This window comes from Bos indicus, chromosome 6 (assembly GCF_029378745.1).
Source record: "Bos indicus isolate NIAB-ARS_2022 breed Sahiwal x Tharparkar chromosome 6, NIAB-ARS_B.indTharparkar_mat_pri_1.0, whole genome shotgun sequence".
NCBI classification, from domain to species: Eukaryota; Metazoa; Chordata; class Mammalia; order Artiodactyla; family Bovidae; genus Bos; species Bos indicus.
In genome coordinates, this window is record NC_091765.1 from 20,011,591 (window position 1) to 20,030,121 (window position 18,531).

Genomic DNA, 18,531 nt, shown 5'->3' on the forward strand with positions numbered 1-18,531 from the left:
GAGAAATTTTCTACTATTTCCAATGGATTATTTCCAAATGATGGGCATGGTAAACAAAATGTAATTTAAAACATGCTATATACCAAGGATGCTATCATGGACCCTGGTAAAACACCATTTCAAAGTTCAAACACTTATCAAGAACTGTTCTTCATGAGAAGGAGGCTTTCTCCTTATGGCCAGCAACAATCCTGCCAGTAGGTTTAAAGATTAGGAAACCGTGGCTCAGAAAACTTAAATAAAATATCTAGTATGTCATGGGAGAAGGCAATGGCACCCCACTCCAGTACTCTTGCCTGGAAAATCCCGTGGATGGAGGAGCCTGGTAGGCTGCAGTCCATGGGGTCGCTTAGAGTCAGACACGACTGAGCGACTTCACTTTCACTTTTCACTTCCATGCACTGGAGAAGGAAATGGCAACCCACTCCAGTGTTCTTGCCTGAAGAATCCCATGGACAGAGAAGGCTGGTAGGCTGCAGTCCATGGGGTCGCACAGAGTCGGACACGACTGAAGCGACTTAGCAGCAGCAGTATGTCATAGTTGGTGAGTCACAGGAAAGAGTCCTGAACCCACATGTGTTGGGGACAAAACCCAAATTATATTCTTTGGCACTGACTCCTTAACTTCAGCCATAGCTCTGATAGTTAATCCTATAGCTGACAGTAAATAAAAGATACACATGCTTTGATTTTTTAAGTCTCTCTGAACAGAAAAAGTCTTAACATTTATTTCTATAACTATCAAGCTTGTTCCCAAATGGTTTTATTAAAATCTCCCCTTAAAGACACTTTCTCTGACATGTAAAAATATAAAGTACATTGTCTTTTTGGTACCAAATCCATAAAACAGAATTACACATATTTCACCAAAAATTTCCAGTTAAGTATCATAAGGATGATTTGTCAGGTGACATTGTTCATTTTCAAAAATATTTAAAACAAGAAATTCCTTATGCACCAAAATCATAGCATGAACACTCCTAGGTGCTAGTACAACATCTTACATATGCTATACAATAAAAATATTTCTTACCTGATTTTTCCATGGAGAATTAATGAATACGAGACACAATTCCCTCAGGTTAATGATAGGATGGTGTTAGTAATTTCATTTGGTGGATTTTTTTTTTTTTTTTGCTTCTTTAAGTATTAAAAATATAAACTGTCCTTTAGGTTAGAATGGAGGTCAATTTATTAGATTCGTAAAACAGAAGAAAGGAATTATAAACTGAAATGGAAAAGTTTAATGTAAGAACTGAAAACAAAATTATGAACAGAATAAACACATCTCTAAGGAATACAGCTTCCCCCCAAAAAGCAACTCAAGAACACAACTAGTGTTAAGTTTTATTAATAACTTTACAAAGTTATTATTTAGAAGTATGCCTTTCAAGACATAGATTAGCTGAAATTATTTCAAAAAAAATGTTCATCTAACCTTTGAGCTGGCACCTTATCCTGGCTATTCTCTGCCTTAAGACGTAGAAAGCTGCAAAACAAATGTCCAAAAAAAGAAATTCCAGATCTTTTCTCTGTAAGGAGGCTGGACTTGGGTATTTATCAACTTGTTACATTCCCGGAGACTTACATATTTGCAACTTTCAGTGCTTTTCTGAAACAAACAAAAAAAATCTAGGACATGTTCAAAATAGTAATATTTTAGTCACCATTTTGTCATTAAAAAACATTCTGTAACAAAAATATTAACCAATAATTGAAGTTGTGCTATTCTTTCATAGTTCAAATTCTAAATTAAAATATTTCAGACCTCAACGACATTGTACCTTCCAGTCCAATTTTTAATCTTCAGAATATTAATGTTTGGTTCCAAGAGACAGTATCCTTTTATTTAAATGAGTATTGGACAAAATATCTGAAAAAAAATTAAAACTTTTGATCAATTAGTAACCAAGGCTGGTAGTTTTTTAAATTGATATTTTTTTTACTTACCTGTTTCTTACATACTGTGTTTCCCTTTTCTCTCCAACTTTGAGAAGGGAATATTAAGGTTTTTTTTTCTTTTCCTTCCACAGCATTTTCTTCTTGCATGGCTGCTTTGGTTGTCAATAGCAACAGGAATTAGAGGGAAAGCTCAGCCATTTCACTCGAAGATACAAATAACCCAGTATAATGAAAGTAAATGGAAGAAACTTGAAACACTACTAGTAATGGTCAGGGTTCGACCAGCCTAGAAATCCTAGAGGTAAGGGAAGAGATGATTTTATTACTTCTCTTTTGGATCATGCCTTTATAGCATAAAATATTAGTCTTCTTTAAAGCATAAAATATTCACTTTAACTGTCCATTTGTGTTATTTGTTTGTATAATTTAAAGCAAGGTGAATAGAGCCTTCTTTGGGGTAGTATCAGAAGAAAAAAACTGTAAGTCCAATTTGACTCAAAGTAGCAGTTTATCGATCCAGAATGATTGTTTTATACTTTTAAAGGCACACATAACATTTGCTTTTTAGAGTATCATTTTCATGTTCATTGGGTTTACAAGTTAGCATGTTGTTTTTGTTATTGTTCCTAAGTTTAAAAGAACTCCTGATCTTGATACATTTCTTAAAATAATGAAATATATCAGGCACAATCTAAGCAAAAAGCTGAAAATATATCGAAGCATAAATTGCAAATTATATTCTGGATCACATATTAAGGAAAACCAGGACTATGGTTATGTATGAGAAGGAAAAATATAAAAGGATACTGTTTCTTTAATACTCTTTAAATGTCAATTTTGAATAATCTATCAAGAAAAAATCTTAAATGATTTAAAATAAAGGTGAAATAAGCTAATAAAGAATAGCAAACATCATTATTTTCTAACTAGTTATGTTAGTATCAAGCAGCCAAACAGTTCTGTATAGTTTATTTTTGTCTCATAATATCTTAGTTGGGTCACATTTCTCCTACTTCACTTAAATCAGTGTTGACACGCATAGATTTAGCAAGTTTTATGGTATTGGTATCTACACCCATTAAATAAGACTTCCAGAATGAAATTTTAGCCGAGGTCCCATATTCTAAAATTTGCATTTTAAAACTATACAAAACTGCATTTTAAATCAAAGCAATGTTAAACTTGGAGTAATTATTTCCAGGAAGTTTCTGTAATCTATTCTCTAATGATGTGTAAGGAAATGTTCATAGGCAACCATCACCACAATTTTTGTGAAAGCTGCCAAAATAAAAATGCCCTACATGTATTTTTTGTGTGGTATAAACCCCACAGTGAAAAGCACTAAAATAGGATTCATTCGTAGCACATAATATAGAAACGCCTGTCCATTTTCTCCTGATGATCAGTTTTCCAACAGCCACTATAAAAAGCCATAGTGTTTAACACATGCAATTTTGCCAGCTCCAAGCCACCCAGTGAGAATTCTCAACTGCAGAAATCTCTCCTGAGACTTGCCCCAGACCACTGCTTCAGTTCACCTGAGGGTTCCCAGTGACACTGTGACTTTACAGACAGGTCTCCGTGATTATTAGGCATCCTTAAACATCGTAAGCACTCTGATGACTTTATAAAATTGTAACTAACATAAACCAGAGAAGCTAAACAATTTGGGGATGTCTTTTCTTGCCTGCTAAACACAGGTCACAGATTTGGAGTCCATTCTGGGCCCTGGACAGAGTTAGGGAAAATAAGGGATAAGAAACCCAAAGGAATTGAGCCTCTGTATTATCCAAAGGGATCCCTATCTTATGGTGTATCATCACACAGCCTCTGAAGCATGATACACGCACTTCCTTCAAGGCGATAAATCCAGGCTCCCAGATGAAAGGGACTGGTCCTCCCAGACTTTGCACCTCTATCTTCCAACCCTAATCTCCAGCTGAAAAAAGCAGTAACTCTAAGATGTTCTCTATGTCCCAACCCAAAATTTCATGTATCTCTCATTGTCAAAAAAGTTAATATTGGCCCAGGAAACACTATTTATAGACAACTCTCCAACTCTGCATGTTTATTAAAGCAACATCCAAGACAACAGATCCCATGAATAGAATTTTGAGTAACAATCTGGAATCTTTCCACTCTTTTATAAGTATTTAAGTTACAAAATTCATCAAACCTCAACACAAGATTAGAGAACAGAACATTTAACAAATCTACAAATTATCTCTTCATAATTTTGTATTTTCTCCCCCCTTTTATTTTATTTATTTTTTTTTATCCCCGCCCCACCCCTTTTCTCCCCCCTTTTAATTGCTTAAAAAACAAAACAAAAAAACCCCACAATTCTGCCTTAATTAGGAAATAAGCTATGCAGGGGGATATCTTAATTTTGGACCATACACAAAGATGTAATGAACTTTTTAATTCATCAGTGATTTAAAAACAATCTAAGGGACAAAAGAACTTGAAACTAACCTTATCAATATGAAACACCATGAAATATTTATGTAATCAGATGAACTTAGGACAATTTATCTAGTAGAAACTATCGCCATAGTAAATTATATAAAATCATGTACCCTAACCCATGTATATTAAAAAAATACATGTAAGCTGCAATTTGTGTTTTTCTATTACTTGCTATTTGTTGGCATGAAAGCATTTGGACAGTAGATTTCAAGTACCTACAAAACCTTAACAGTGAAAGAAAACAGGAGGTCACAAAGGCTTTAGAAAAATATTTTGGGTGGCATGAAGCTATATTCAGAAAGTCTATCCTAGGAGTTAGTTTCTGTGCTAGTTAGTTTCTCTGACCGTTTAAGGATTTTTCATAGAAACTGAGTTTGAAAACTCTGATCTATGAAAACAAGGCTAAAGTTTTATAAAACAGCATTGTTTTCAGCAAAGTTAAGCATAAATCCAAAAATATTAGTTTCTTCATTTGTGTACATCAGTGCAAATTTTAACTGTGATGACATAGTTCCTAAAACTTGAGAATAAGTCAGTAATATTTACAAAAGACAACTTTAACCTTGTGATTTAATGATGTCATAATAGGAAAACAATGTCAGATTTGGAGAATTTATATCGTTAATCTACAGGACAGTTAAAGACATATTGACCAAATTAAATGTTCAGTTTTAAATTTTATTTGACTCTAGAATACCCTCATTTGAATCATCTACAGCAAATCTTTAGTCTTAACTTGTATTTCCCTGGCATCTAGTACCTATGAAGACTGTCTCCAGCCTTTGGTTAAATATGGCAAAAAAAAAAATGAGGGCTTCTAGCTAAATATAATTAAAAATAAAACTGTTTCTTCTACAAAATCAACTACAATAAAGCTAAGAAGCCAACTTAATTATTCATAGCTCTTTTTGCTTCAATCAGATAAAAATAACAAATTGACTTGTGCTTCATAGGCTAAGGTAAAACTACAATTCTTGAGAATATTTATGAAAGAATATGTAATAACACATGGGTATCTGACATTATTTTAACATATAATAATACTTTATCACATCTAGGCTATAATGTATTCCTTTATGCTGGCTTTGTTAGGAATTTTATTAGTAATTATATTATGACCATAATTATCTGAATTAGGCACTAGCAGTAACTTGAGTGGTAAAACTGGAAAATTTTAAATGAAGCTTTAGTGCATTAAAATGCACTAAATATAATTTAAAATGCACAAGCTTCTTTATATTTGACATTACTTAACTGAACTCTGTACCTTGCAATGCACCAGTTTTTAAGTAACTAGATTCATATTTTGCAACCAGTTTGCTCTGGTCAATTTCCAGGGATACACTGTCAATCCCATTAAGCCTATGCTAATGAGTTGGTGATGGACAGGGAGGCCTGGCCTGCTGCAATTCATGGGGTCGCAAAGAGTCGGAAACGATTGAGCGACTGAACTGAACTGAACTGAACAGTATTTTGCTACGGGCAGTGATTGATACCACTTTTAAATTTTTTCAAGCCAAATTATCTTTGCTTAATTCTTTGAGAACTGATCATTTATTAATCCCCACAAAGAAGTGTAAGATCTTGGCCCTGGCAATGTAAACGCCTTGGCTCCCCTCCAGGTTGATACAAGGTGGCAATTTTTGGACAGGTTAGATTCTCGGTTGGTGCTGATCTTTGAGGAGAGGCATTCAAAACCCCTTTCTGTGTTTCTCCTAAAGAGATGGGGGACTTACTGGATTGGTGCCCTCTCAGGATTCATGGTGAGTCCTCTTCTTTTTTGAGAGAGAGACAGAGTGATTCTCCTGGGCACATGTGTCCCAGAGTTTCAGGTTCCAGTGCCACTGGAGCTTCAGGAGTGCCTGAGAATTAGCCTTTCCTCATGTGTGTGTGTGCTAAGTCACTTCAGTTGTGTCTGACTCTTTGTGACCCCATGGACTGTAGCCCGCCAGGCTCCTCTGTCCATGGGATTTCCCAGGCAAGAATACTGGAGTGGGTTGCCATTTCCTCCTCCACAGGATCTTCTTGACCCAGGGATCAAACCCACATCTCTTATGTCTCCTGCACTGGCAGGCAGGTTCTTTACCACTAGCCCCACCTGGGAAGGCCAGGCAGGCTTTCCTCAGGCCCCAGTGAAGTTAAGTTTATGTCTGGATGGTGACCTGAGACCCTGCTTTGAGTCTATTCAGGTCTAAGTAGCTTATTTAAAGCAGCCTTCCATGAGATCCAGGTGAACTAAAATAAAAACTAAGAGTCATCTTGGCTCCTCTGCACATGTATAACAATCAGGAGCTTTGGGGAAATGAACACTGGTCAAAGATTTTGTTGTTTCTTGGCTCACTGGCCCTTATTCCATGTTACAGCATAAGTAGGATAAATGATGCGTTCATGCCTCACCACTTATGCCAAGTCATAATTTGCACAAAAAGGAGAAAGTACATACAAAATGATAATGACTTTCACACTGATGTTCAATGAATACAAAAATAATAACTCATTAAAATTGATACAAAAAAATTCTCCCACTGATTTCTTTGCAGAGCCTCTTTATACTGGATCCTGCTGCTGCTGCTGCTGGTGCTGTCGCTTCAGTTGTGTCCGACTCTGTGCGACCCCATAGACGGCAGCCCACCAGGCTCCCCCGTCCCTGGGATTCTCCATGCAAGAACACTGGAGTGGGTTGCCATTTCCTTCTCCAATGCATGAAAGTGAAAAGTGAAAGTGAAGCCGCTCAGTTGTATCCGACTCTTAGCGACCCCATGGACTGCAGCCTACCAGGCTCCTCCGTCCATGGGATTTTCCAGGCAAGAATACTGGAGTGGGGTGCCATTGCCTTCTCCGATACTGGATCCTAGGAGACATCTATCTGTATTCCATTCCCAGTGCCTCTAGGTACCAACTCCATCAACTGCTGACTGATCTTAAAATACATGGGCTAAAAAAGTAAAGATATATGGTTAGCTTTTAATTAATATTACAGAAAACCTGACATTGTTAGAGATCCTAACTTGAAACTGTCTGGTCTAACCAAAATCTAATTGGTTCATCCAATTAGTCCATCCAAAATCCCATAGTTAACCCATTGCTGCCAGATGTTCTGAAATGAATCAAGCTGAGCCATCAGAAAGCTCAGTGTGTGACTCAAATTATACCATATATATTTTTTTTTTAAATTATTTTCCATTATAGGTTATTACAAGGTATTGACTATATTCCCTGCGCTATGCAGTAAAACTTTGTTGCCTGTTGCATACTTATTTTTTAAATTAGAAATCTAGCATTCTATTCATGCTAAGGCAAACAAACACACAAAAAAAGGAAAGAATTCTACTTTTTAAAATTTAGTAATGTGTATCTTTTTGCCAGTTTTTCTAAATGTCCCATGGACATCTAATAACAACATATGAGAAACAAAATTTTAAATATATTTGTGTAAGATATAAGATTAATATAAATTAATATAAATAGAAATCTATTATGTTTAAATTATTAATGACATCATTCAAGATGCTCCTATTCTTATTTTTTCTGTACCTGATAAAATATTCGGAGAAATGTTAATGTGTCTTACTCTGATCATATACTCTTCTTTTCCCCTAATTTCTTCTGACTTTTGCTGTATGTATCTTTTGTTCCTTTGTTGTTAGGTGTCTAATGGTTTATGATGTCTATCTTCTTCATACATTGTACCTTTTATCATTAAAAATATTCATCTTTGTTTTATTTAAAAAGAAAGAAAGAAAAAAAATGGACAGCTCAGTGTGTATGTTTCTTAAGCTGCATATAGAACAGTTTTCTACGAACTGCACTTCTCGAGTAAAGGCCTCATCTTAGGCTGGCCTTCTTTTTTGGAACAGCTTCACAAAACCACCACTATTTCATGGTAAAAATGTTGCTGTGGCCCCTTCCACTCCATCATTCACCCCTCTTCTCTAAATACCACATGAAAGTCTTTCAGAACTGTATGTGGTAAAAGCCATAATTTCCCCCAAATAACGGGCTTGCTTCTTCCCTAACAAACAAGAAGAATTATATGAGCAATGAAAATTCCCTTTTCTCTTTGGCTAGGAAAAACTAAGAGCCAAATTGTACAACAGAATTTGACTCCTATGGCTTACGTGTCTGCATTTATTAACTCTCCTCCCATCTTACATTTTGTTCTACCCTTTTTTCTTCCTCTAGACTTTGTTAATTCTATTTTCCTATTTTAAGGCACTCGTTCCTGGAAACCACATCCTCTTCCAAACAAGGTAGGACATAAAACCATAGAAATAAATCCATTCTGCTTGTCTTTTAAGGTATCTTCTAAGGAGCCCAAAATAGAAAGTGACTGAATGGAAGGTTTACGCTCAGTAATATTATCCATGACTTAATCTCCTTTAAGTTACATGTTTTATACAAGAAATTTTATAAAAAAATAAAATGAGAGCTATTTAGTAACTGTACTTACATAAAAACAGAATGACTCTCCAATTCCCCCACATCTGTATGTATACAATAGTGATGATGAATATGTAAAGATATTCACTACGGCTTATTTTGTAAAAACAAAGCACTGAAGACCATCTAAATATACATAAACAGGGGGTTTTTTAATTAATTAATTTAAAATTAATTATGGTGCATCCACATCCAATTTACCTTGGTTCATAGACCTAAAATTCCAGGTTCCTATGCAATATTGTTCTTTACAGCATCAAACTTGACTTTCACCACCAGGCATGTCCACAGCTGAGCAGCATTTCAGCTTTAGCCCAGACTCTTCCTTCTTTCGGGAGCTATTTCTCCACTCTTCCTCAGTAGCATACTGGACACCTACCAACCTGAGGGGCTCATCTTCTGGTGTCATATGCCTTTTCATACTGTTCATGGGGTTCTCAAGGCAAGAATACTGAAATGGTTTTCCATTCCTTTCTCCAGTGGAATGGAGGAATTTAAATTAGATGACCATTATACCTACTACTGTGGGCAAAAATCCCTTAGAAGAAATGGAGTAGCCCTCATAGTCAACAAGAGAGTCTGAAATGCAGTACTTGGGTGCAATCTTGGAAAACAACAGAATGATATTGGTTTGTTTCCAAGGCAAACCATGCAACATCACAGTAATCCAAGTCTATGCCCCTACCACCCACTTCTTCATAGAAAAAGTCTATGCCTTCTTATTTCAAAGAAGCTGAAGTTGATCCGTTCTATGAAAACCTATAAGACCTTCTAGAACTAACACCAAAAAAGAAGATGTCCTTTTCATCACAGGGGACTGGAATGCCAAAGTGAGAAGTCAAGAGATACCTAGAATAAAAGGCAAGTTTGCCCTTGGAGTACAAAATGAAGAAGGGCAAAGGCTAACAGAGTTTTGTCAAGAGAACGCACTAGTCATAGGAAAACACCACCAGATGGTTAATACCAAAATCAGACTGATTATATTCTTTGCAGCCAAAGATAGAGAAGCTCTACACAGTCAGCAAAAAACAAGATCTGGAGCTGACTGTGGCTCAGATCATCAGTTCCTTATTGCAAAATTCAGGCTTAAATTCAAGAAAGTAGGGAAAACCATTAGACCATTCAGGTATGGCCTAAATCAAATCCCTTATGATTATACAGTATAAATGACAAATTGATTCAAGGGATTAGATCTGATAGAGTGCCTGAATAACTATGGACCAAGGTTTGCAATATTGTACAGGAGGTGGTGACCAAAACTATCCCCAAGAAAAAGCAATGCAAGAAGGCAATGTGGCTGTCTGTAGAGGCCTTAGAAATAGCTGAGAAAAGAAGAGAAGCAAAAGGTAAAGGAGAAAGGAAAAGATATCCCCAACTGAATGCAGAATTTCAGGGAATAGCAAAGAGAGATAAGAAAGCCTTCTTAAGTGAACAATACAAAGAAATAGAGGAAAACAATAGAATGGGAAAGACTAGAGATCTCTTCAGGAAAATTAGAGATGCTAAGGGAACATTTCATGCAAAGATGGGCACAATAAAGGACAGAAATGGCGAGGACCTAACAGAAGCAGAAGATATTAAGAAGAGGTGGCAAGAATACACAGAAGAACTGTAGAAAAAATATCTTTATGACCCAGATAACCATGATGGTGTGATCACTCACTTAGAGCCAGACATCCTGGCGTGTGAAGTCAAGTGGGCCTTAGGAAGCATCACTATGAACAAAGCTAGTAGAGGTGATGGAATTCCAGCTGAGCTATTTCAAATCCTAAAAGGTGGTGCCGTTAAAATGCTGCACTCAATACATCAAATTTGGAAAACTCACCAGTGGCCACAGGACTGGAAAGGGTCAGTTTTCCTTCCAGTCCCAAAGAAAAGCAATGCCAAAGAATGTACAATTGCGCTCATTTCACATGCTAGCAAGGTCATGCTCAAAATCTTTCCAGCGAGGCTTCAACAGTATGTGAACTGAGAACTTCCAGATGTATAAGCTGAATTTAGAAGAGGCAGAGGAACCAGAGGTCAAATTGCCAACATTCACTGGATCATAGAAAGAGCAAGAGAATTAAAAAAACCTACTTCTGCTTCATTGACTATGCTAAAGCCTTTGATGTCGATTACAACAAACCTTGGGAATTCTTAAAGAGATGGAATACCAGACCACCTTACCTGTCTCTTGAGAAACGTATATGTAGGACTAGAAGCAACAGTTAGAACCAGACATGGAACAACAGACTGGCCCCAAACTGGGAAAGGATTACATCAAGGCTGTATATTGTCATTCTGCTTATATAACTTATATGCAGAGTACATCATGTAAAATGCTGGGTTGAATGAATCACAAGTTGGAATTCCTGGGAGAAATATCAACAACCTCAGATATGAAAATGTATCACTCTAATGGCAGAAAGCAAAGAGGAACTAAAGAGTCTCTTGATGAGGGTGAAAGAAAAGAGTGAAAAAGTTGGCTTAAAACTCAACATTCCAAAAACTAAGATCATGGCATCTGATTCCATCACTTCATAGCAAATAGATGGGGAAAAAGTGGAAACAGTGACAGACTTTATTTTCTTGGGCTCCAAAATCACTGTAGATGGTGACTGCAGCCATGAAATTAAAAGATGCTTGCTTCTTGGAAGAAAAACATGACCAACCTAGACAGTGTGTCCAAAAGCTGAGATTACTTTGCCAACAAAGGTCCATCTAGTCAAAGCTGTTGTTTTTCCAGTAGTCATGTATGGATGTGAGAGTTGGCCCATGAAGAAGGCTGAAGAATTGATGCTTCTGAACTGTGGTGTTGGAGAAAACTCTGGAGAGTCCCTTGGATAGCAAGGAGATCAAACCAGTCAATCCTAAAGGAAATAAACCCTGGATATTCATTGCAAGGACTGATGCTGAAGATGAAGCTCCAAATACTTTGGCCATCTAATGCAAAGAGCTGATTCACTGGAAAAGATCGGATGCTAGGACAGATTAAGGGCAGGAGGAAAAGGGGATGGCAGAGGATGAGATGGTTAGATAGCATCACTGACTCAATGGACATGAGTCTGAGCAAACTCCAGAAGATAGTGAAGGACAGGGAAGCCTGAAGCGCTGCTGTTCATAGGATTGCAAAGAGTTGGACACGACTCAGCAACTGAACAATAATATGGCAATCCATATTTAGAAGAATGGGTCAGGCTTACATGAATTGATAAAAACTAGCCTCCAAAATGTAGTATTATATGAAAAAAGAAGGTACAGACTAGGTTTACTTCATGCCATTACTTTATGAACAGGAAGAATTTTGATTAATCAATTATAACATAGTCATATGGTGGAATATTAATGCTAAATCACTTCAGTCGTGTCCAACTCTGTGCGACCCCACAGACGGCAGCCCACCAGGCTCCCCCGTCCCTGGGATTCTCCAGGCAAGAACACTGGAGTGGGTTGCCATTTCCTTTTCCAATGCATGAAGGTGAAAAGTGAAAGTGAAGTCGCTCAGTCGTGTCCGACTCTTCACAACCCCATGGACTGCAGCCCACCAGGCTCCTCCGTCCATGGGATTTTCCAGGCAAGAGTACTGGAGTGGGGTGCCATTGCCTTCTCCAATGGTGGAATACTACACATTCATTAAAAAATGATCAATTGCTTCATGTACTGATGATAAAGAAAGACCCTCAAGATGCATTTTTAAGAAGGTAAATGGGGTATATAGCATGCTTTCATTTGCATCAAAGAGGTAGGTGTGGAGATATACAGGAGTTTGCCCACAAATATGTAAGATATTTCTGAAAAGTATACAAAAACCTGGTAATATTGTCTAACAAGGGGTATTTAAGGACCTGAACACACTCTTATAAAATAAAATATATTTTTTTAAAAAATTAGTGGGAAAAAATTTTAAACCTGCACAAAATTGCTGGGAGAGAGACAAAAATATCCACTATAGTTAGGGGAGTGGGAAGTAATGAGAACTAAGGCTAAGAATGCTCCTCCTCTTCCCTTTCATCTCCCCTGTGGATATCTTCCATTATTCACCGAAGGAAACTGCAGAATCACTCAGCATCACTGGATTGTCATTTTAAATGCATGCGGTTGGTTCAATTGACTGAAAACGCAGATAACATGAACTCTACATCTGAAAACCACCATTACAATTGCCACAGGAGGGGAGGGTGAGGAGTACACCTACATTTTTCAAAGCTTATCAAAAAATTTCGAAGGAGGAAACAGTGTCGTTTCTGGGCCCGAAGCGGCTCCTTGGGACCAGAGGTGCATATGCTTTCAGGCAGCATCTCCATGTGGCAGGTATTTGAGGGCAGACGAAGCAGCTGAAATTCCAGCCACTAAAGTGCTTCCTTTCACTTGACCTGATATCCCAGGCTGAGAAGTGCTAACATTTTTGGTCTATAAACGTTAAGACCCGCCCAGATTAACTGAAATGGGGATCTTAGGAGCACGCTAAGTTGCTTCAGTCGGGTCCAACTTTGTGCAACCCTTCGGACTGCAGCCTGCAGGCTGTGTCCAGGGGATTCTCCAGGCATGAATACTGGGCCCTCTAAGGAAATTAGTAATAGTAAGATATAAAGATCAGTTCTAATCAAGGGAAAGAATGAACGAACAAGGTAATTTCTCTGAACCTTGACTTGCAAGAAGACTCATCCTCCAAAACTACCTATGTGAAAGAGTCAAACTTCTTCAGCGTTGATTTTGGTGTGGAATCTACATTCCAGGACCACCTGAAGTTACCCAAAGTACATGCCATTCTTAAATAACCTTTTCATGGAAAGTGGGTGGTTTGGTTTATCTTGAAGACTACTTCCTAAGGATGTGGAAATTCAGATTGAGTGCTGAAAGTAGTTATAAGATGGTCCACAGTCTAGCATTTATTCCTACCTCCAAAAATAAACCATGACATTTTGCATTCTCACCCCAAGATTAGAGGAGGAAGCTGATAAACATTAAGACAGTGAAGCATGCTCAACTCCATTAAGCTGGCCCAGGACCTGCTGGCAGTCTTCAACACGGCTCTGAGCAGCACAGCCCGCCTTGAGATTCCCAGCCACTCCTGGTGGGATGCATACAGTTGTATGGGTATAGAAAACTGCTTCATCCATAAAACGCTGATTCATGTCCAGTGCAGGCTGCCATAGCTGTTCACTACTAAGGGAAAGGCACTCACTAGGAACAGTGTGGGAACACTAGAGGTGGCCTTCAAAATCACTTCCGGTATTTCTCGTTTACTCTTATTTTAAAAAAGGATTCAAAATCCAAATAATCCAAGAAGGGTGTAATCTATGTATTTTGTGACTAGGGACATGAAATCAATGACTAACATAGGGAGCGAAAATGAACAAATCATGTTCCTTTTATGAGGCTGGATTTCTGAAACCAGATGTGAATGAGGAATAAAATATGAATTTTAAGTGTTTCATTTACTGTATTAAAATTTTCTGCTTCAACTAATAACCATTTCATTTGACATACAGCAATAATACATTCAATAATTTCCTCATCATTCTTTCTAGTGATCCACGATCATTAGCCATAACGCATATTATCCAAATGAAATTATTGGAGGTACAACTCCAAAACAGTTTCAGAATGAATTACTGTTTCTCAGTCCTTGAGTTAGTCCTTGAACTAACCTGTAAGTTTATCAAGCACTTTTAAGAATCCAGAATTTTCACTTTACATGGCAATTGTACAGTTGTAGCCTTTACTAGGAGAAGGCAATGGCACCCCACTCCAGTATTCTTGCCTGGAAAATCCCATGGATGGAGGAGCCTGGTAGGCTGCAGTCTATGGGGTCGCTAAGAGTTGGACATGACTGAGTGACTACACTTTCACTTTTCACTTTCATGCATTGGAGAAGGAAATGGCAACCCACTCCGGTGTTCTTACCTGGAGAATCCCAGGGATGGGGGAGCCTGGTGGGCTGCCATCTATGGGGTCGCACAGAGTCAGACACGACTGAAGCGACTTAGCAGCAGCAGCAGCAGCCTTTACTAACTTCGGGGCGGGGGACGGTAGGAGGAAATGAGGTTTAGAACTAGTAAAGTAAAATCAAACTTTAGGTGTGGGTTTTATTTCTCACCAAAATCTCCAAAGAAACATAACAAAATTCCTACAGTTTTTCCTGGTCTTAAGAATAATTGCTCAAGGACAGCCAAAGAACTCAGAAACTTAATAGCTTTGTTGAAAACTAGAACTAGTTGCATTTTGAATTTTTCTTCACACCTTTACAAAGTGCTTTCGACAGAAACACTATTGTTACAGCCACAGAGAGAGCCAAACCTCCCAGGAAACAGAGAAACAACCATACAGAAATGCAATGTCTAGGTCCTGTATACTTTAAAAAAAAAAAGGAAGTTCTCAGGTGGGATTTAGAGCTGCAGGGCACCTTAGAATCCACTGGTAAACTGGGAAAGTGCCGCTGAGAAATGTTAAATCACCAATCAGGTGCAAACGTCAGAACTCCACTCAGTCGTCTCAAATTGTCTTGTGCTTTTAGTTAAGAACTGTTTCCATGGCATGCATGGCTTTTTAAAATCAGAGAAACACCAAGAAATCTTTATTACTGAGATCTCCACTTGTTAGGAGCAGAGAAATTGTTAAAGTAATTGAAATGTCTCATTAACACGATGGGGAAGTTAAGGAAGTGAAGCAGAATAACTACAAAGCAAGTAACAAGTAGTTTGTGATCCTCTGAGTGATTAACGTGCTGCGTTCTGTAAACATAGACCCATCCGGTGTGCTGCAAACATACTAGGAAACCTCCCTTTTCCAGTCCAGAGTTATATCAATAGTCAATAAAGGTAAAGTCCAAGACAGGTAATTAGAAACTCCAATTCTGAATCCTCAACATGTAGAGATCCGTTTGAGTCAAGAATACGAAACAAAGAGTCAAAGGATAGAAGGAAGATACAGGTATGACCTCTGAAAGCGCAGTGAAAACGTAACCATATCTGGAACAGGGCGTGCTTTCCCCGGCCAGGTGGAAGTGTTGGGTGGCATGGGCAGGATGCAGGATGGTTCCTGTGCCTGCTGGGGAGCATCTCTGGTCCCTCCTTTCTTAGTCCCAGAGGAAAGGACGGGAGGTCTGGCGGAACTGTGGCTGGACTTGCAGGCTGAGCAATGCAAGCCCCATGCCAGGTGAATCGTCCATGAAAAGGTGGGCAACAAGTGAAAATGAAATACATTTTCACTTCATTGTATACACTTCACTTCATTGTATTTCAGTGAAATACAAAAATCTTTTGGGTAAATACATATACTCGACTCACATAAATATTGAGTCAAAACATCTCACATGTGCTCAACCAAATGGAACAGACATCACAGGGTCAGTGCTCTAGCCTGTGAGATCTCCCCCAACTTACACCTTTCCTAAGGGATAAATTGGGAGGTACTGTACGCAGGAGGGAATTTCTCCCTTTTGCTTTGCTGGGCTGATGTGAAGGAAAATTTCAAAGTGAATCATTCAGAAAAACGAGACCCAGGGCACCTTGTTGAGGAAGGGAGAACGCTCCTCATGGGAAAGGGACTCTGAGATTATACAAGGGTCAGAAAGGCAAAAACATTTTTCACATTAAATTTCCCAGCAGCTGTTCGGAATTTTTATAGGTAATCCATTACCAGATGTAACTGTTAAAGAATAGCAAGTCTCTTTTCCTCGAATAAATATAGTGACAAGGGTTTAAATTTCACAAAAGCTTTCTTTAAAACCCATCAGGAGTTTTCCTTCTGTCCCCGACAAGCCTCTTTTTGGTGCTGTTCACTCCCACTTTGAGCAGACTCACCCCCAACATGCACATTCCTCTACCTGTTTATAGCAAAACAAAGACAGAGGGATCTCTGAACTGGTAAAAGATGCTGGGACCATCTGAGATTCTGCAAAAATAAAACACAGGCAAGGAAGCATCCATCGGTAAAGATCCATCTGGCCCTTTCTGAAGGCATTGTATTTTACTGCAACAAAGAGAATCTCAGAACCATTTTTTAAAAAACATAGGCGGTATAAAGAACAAAGAGTCTAATGGCACATAAGGACCCATCCCACAACACTGTGTCAACACCAGCATTCCTTTATATTTAATTTCACCAGACACACATAATAGGGTATACCTGGAGTAGTTTTCTATGCTTTACAAATGATAATTTACTTCAACTCTGTTACGGTCCTAGGAGGTATTGTACTATTTTAGATCCATTTTAGAGATGAGCAAAACAGAGCAGAGAGGGACTGAATGATCTGTTAAAGGTCACACAGCTAATAGGTGGTGGAACTAGTTTAAACCCAGGGAGTCTAGCTCCAGAGTCCACATTTCCTCCATTATGCTGCCTCTCAAATTTTCGTCAAATCTAAGATACACTGGGATTTGTGAAGGATCACCTTAAAGCATTTATCACCATTTCAATAAGTAACTCATGCCACGTTGCAGCTTCCTCGGATCCAATGCAAGAAAGAAAAGATAAATACTATCAAATACTATATTTGACTGCTTGTGCGGTCTTTCAGAAACAAAATGAAGGTACAGAAAATTAGAGTGTCCCGTATCTGCTGGGAAAACTACTGCACAGAAAATGAAATGCCAGGCAATCACTTGGATGTTTAGATTTTGTCATACCACCGGACTCTTCAAAGGTCTTTAGACTCATTCAAATTCAGAACTGCCAAGGCAGTGTGTATCAGAGCAAATTTAATTCCAAGATAAAGAGACATAAAACAGCTCTTTCTGGGGGAATTCCACAGCTGATGAACCTCTAAGAGAGTTTTCTCCTCAAAATTCTTTAAGCACAGCTGGCAGAGTGCAAATATCCTCCCACTTGCCTCTGCCGACTGCCCTGGCACGCTGCCTTCATGGGAGGTGCACTCCAGTGCGCTCTGCCAGGCAGCCTTGTCCTGGGTGGGGCTGGGGGCCTGTGCACACCCCACAGTGCTGCAACACTCGCTTTGGCGGTGTTCAGAAAACAAAGGCAATGAAGGAGGTGGAAACTACCTTCCTTCCTGCCAAGAAGCTACTTATCTTTTATTCAGGAGAGGTGTGTATATTGACTGGGTCAAGGGAAGAGTCCTCTCTTCACCTTTCGCTTAACAACACCTGACTGAGCTTCACATTCCACACCTGTGGCCTCCAGCTGTGCAAACACCTCTGCCCCAGTGGCATAAATGGCACCATAGACTACAGTCCATCAGGTACCACTCTTCTCTCTGACCATCTTCCCTTAAAAACAACGTGAAACAGACCAACCAGTAGGGGCACAGAAGCTTTACCTGGTTCTTTTGTTTACCAAAAACTGGAGTTACCACCATCTGCCTTTAATAAACGCAGCAGTGACCCAGCTGTGCAACAAGTCTGACCCAGTGGCTTGCAAGGAACGGGCAAACAACCATGAGTCCCCTTTCCCTTTTCCTCCCTAACCAGAGACGTCAACCCAGGGCTGTTACTCTCCCTCTTTCACAAAGTTAGGGGCAGACATCCCCAAAGACTGAAATAACTAAGAAATGCCTAGCTTTCCAAACTGAAATTTACCTGATTCCTCACCTTGCCAACACTTCTCTAAGGCAGGCTCCTCCCTTTGCAACTCCAGCCTTTTTAACCACCCTTCCATATTTCTCTAAGCCCCTTTTTAATTACTGTTAAAAACAATGGAATACATCGAAATCAACTCAGTTCCACCATCTAACCAGACATACCAATCTAGGGATCCAAAGATATGGCAGAAATTTAC

The 18,531-nt window shown here is 38.7% G+C and overlaps 1 protein-coding gene across 7 annotated transcripts in view; it reads right to left on the reverse strand.

Moving 5' to 3' along the window:
• The window catches only part of NPNT (nephronectin), an 80,773-nt gene that overhangs the window by 58,539 nt on the left and 3,703 nt on the right, over positions 1 to 18,531 (reverse strand). For 3 of the 7 annotated variants that reach the window (XM_019962349.2, XM_070791106.1, XM_070791108.1), the window contains exon 3: positions 1,439 to 1,489. The exons of 2 other annotated variants lie outside the window; for them this stretch is intronic. In XM_019962349.2, coding sequence (XP_019817908.2) covers positions 1,439 to 1,489 — 51 coding nt within the window. Of the gene's footprint in view, positions 1 to 1,033; positions 1,409 to 1,438; positions 1,490 to 18,531 lie in introns of those variants that run through there. 2 more of the 7 variants (XM_070791111.1, XM_070791112.1) reach the window with 2 other exon arrangements.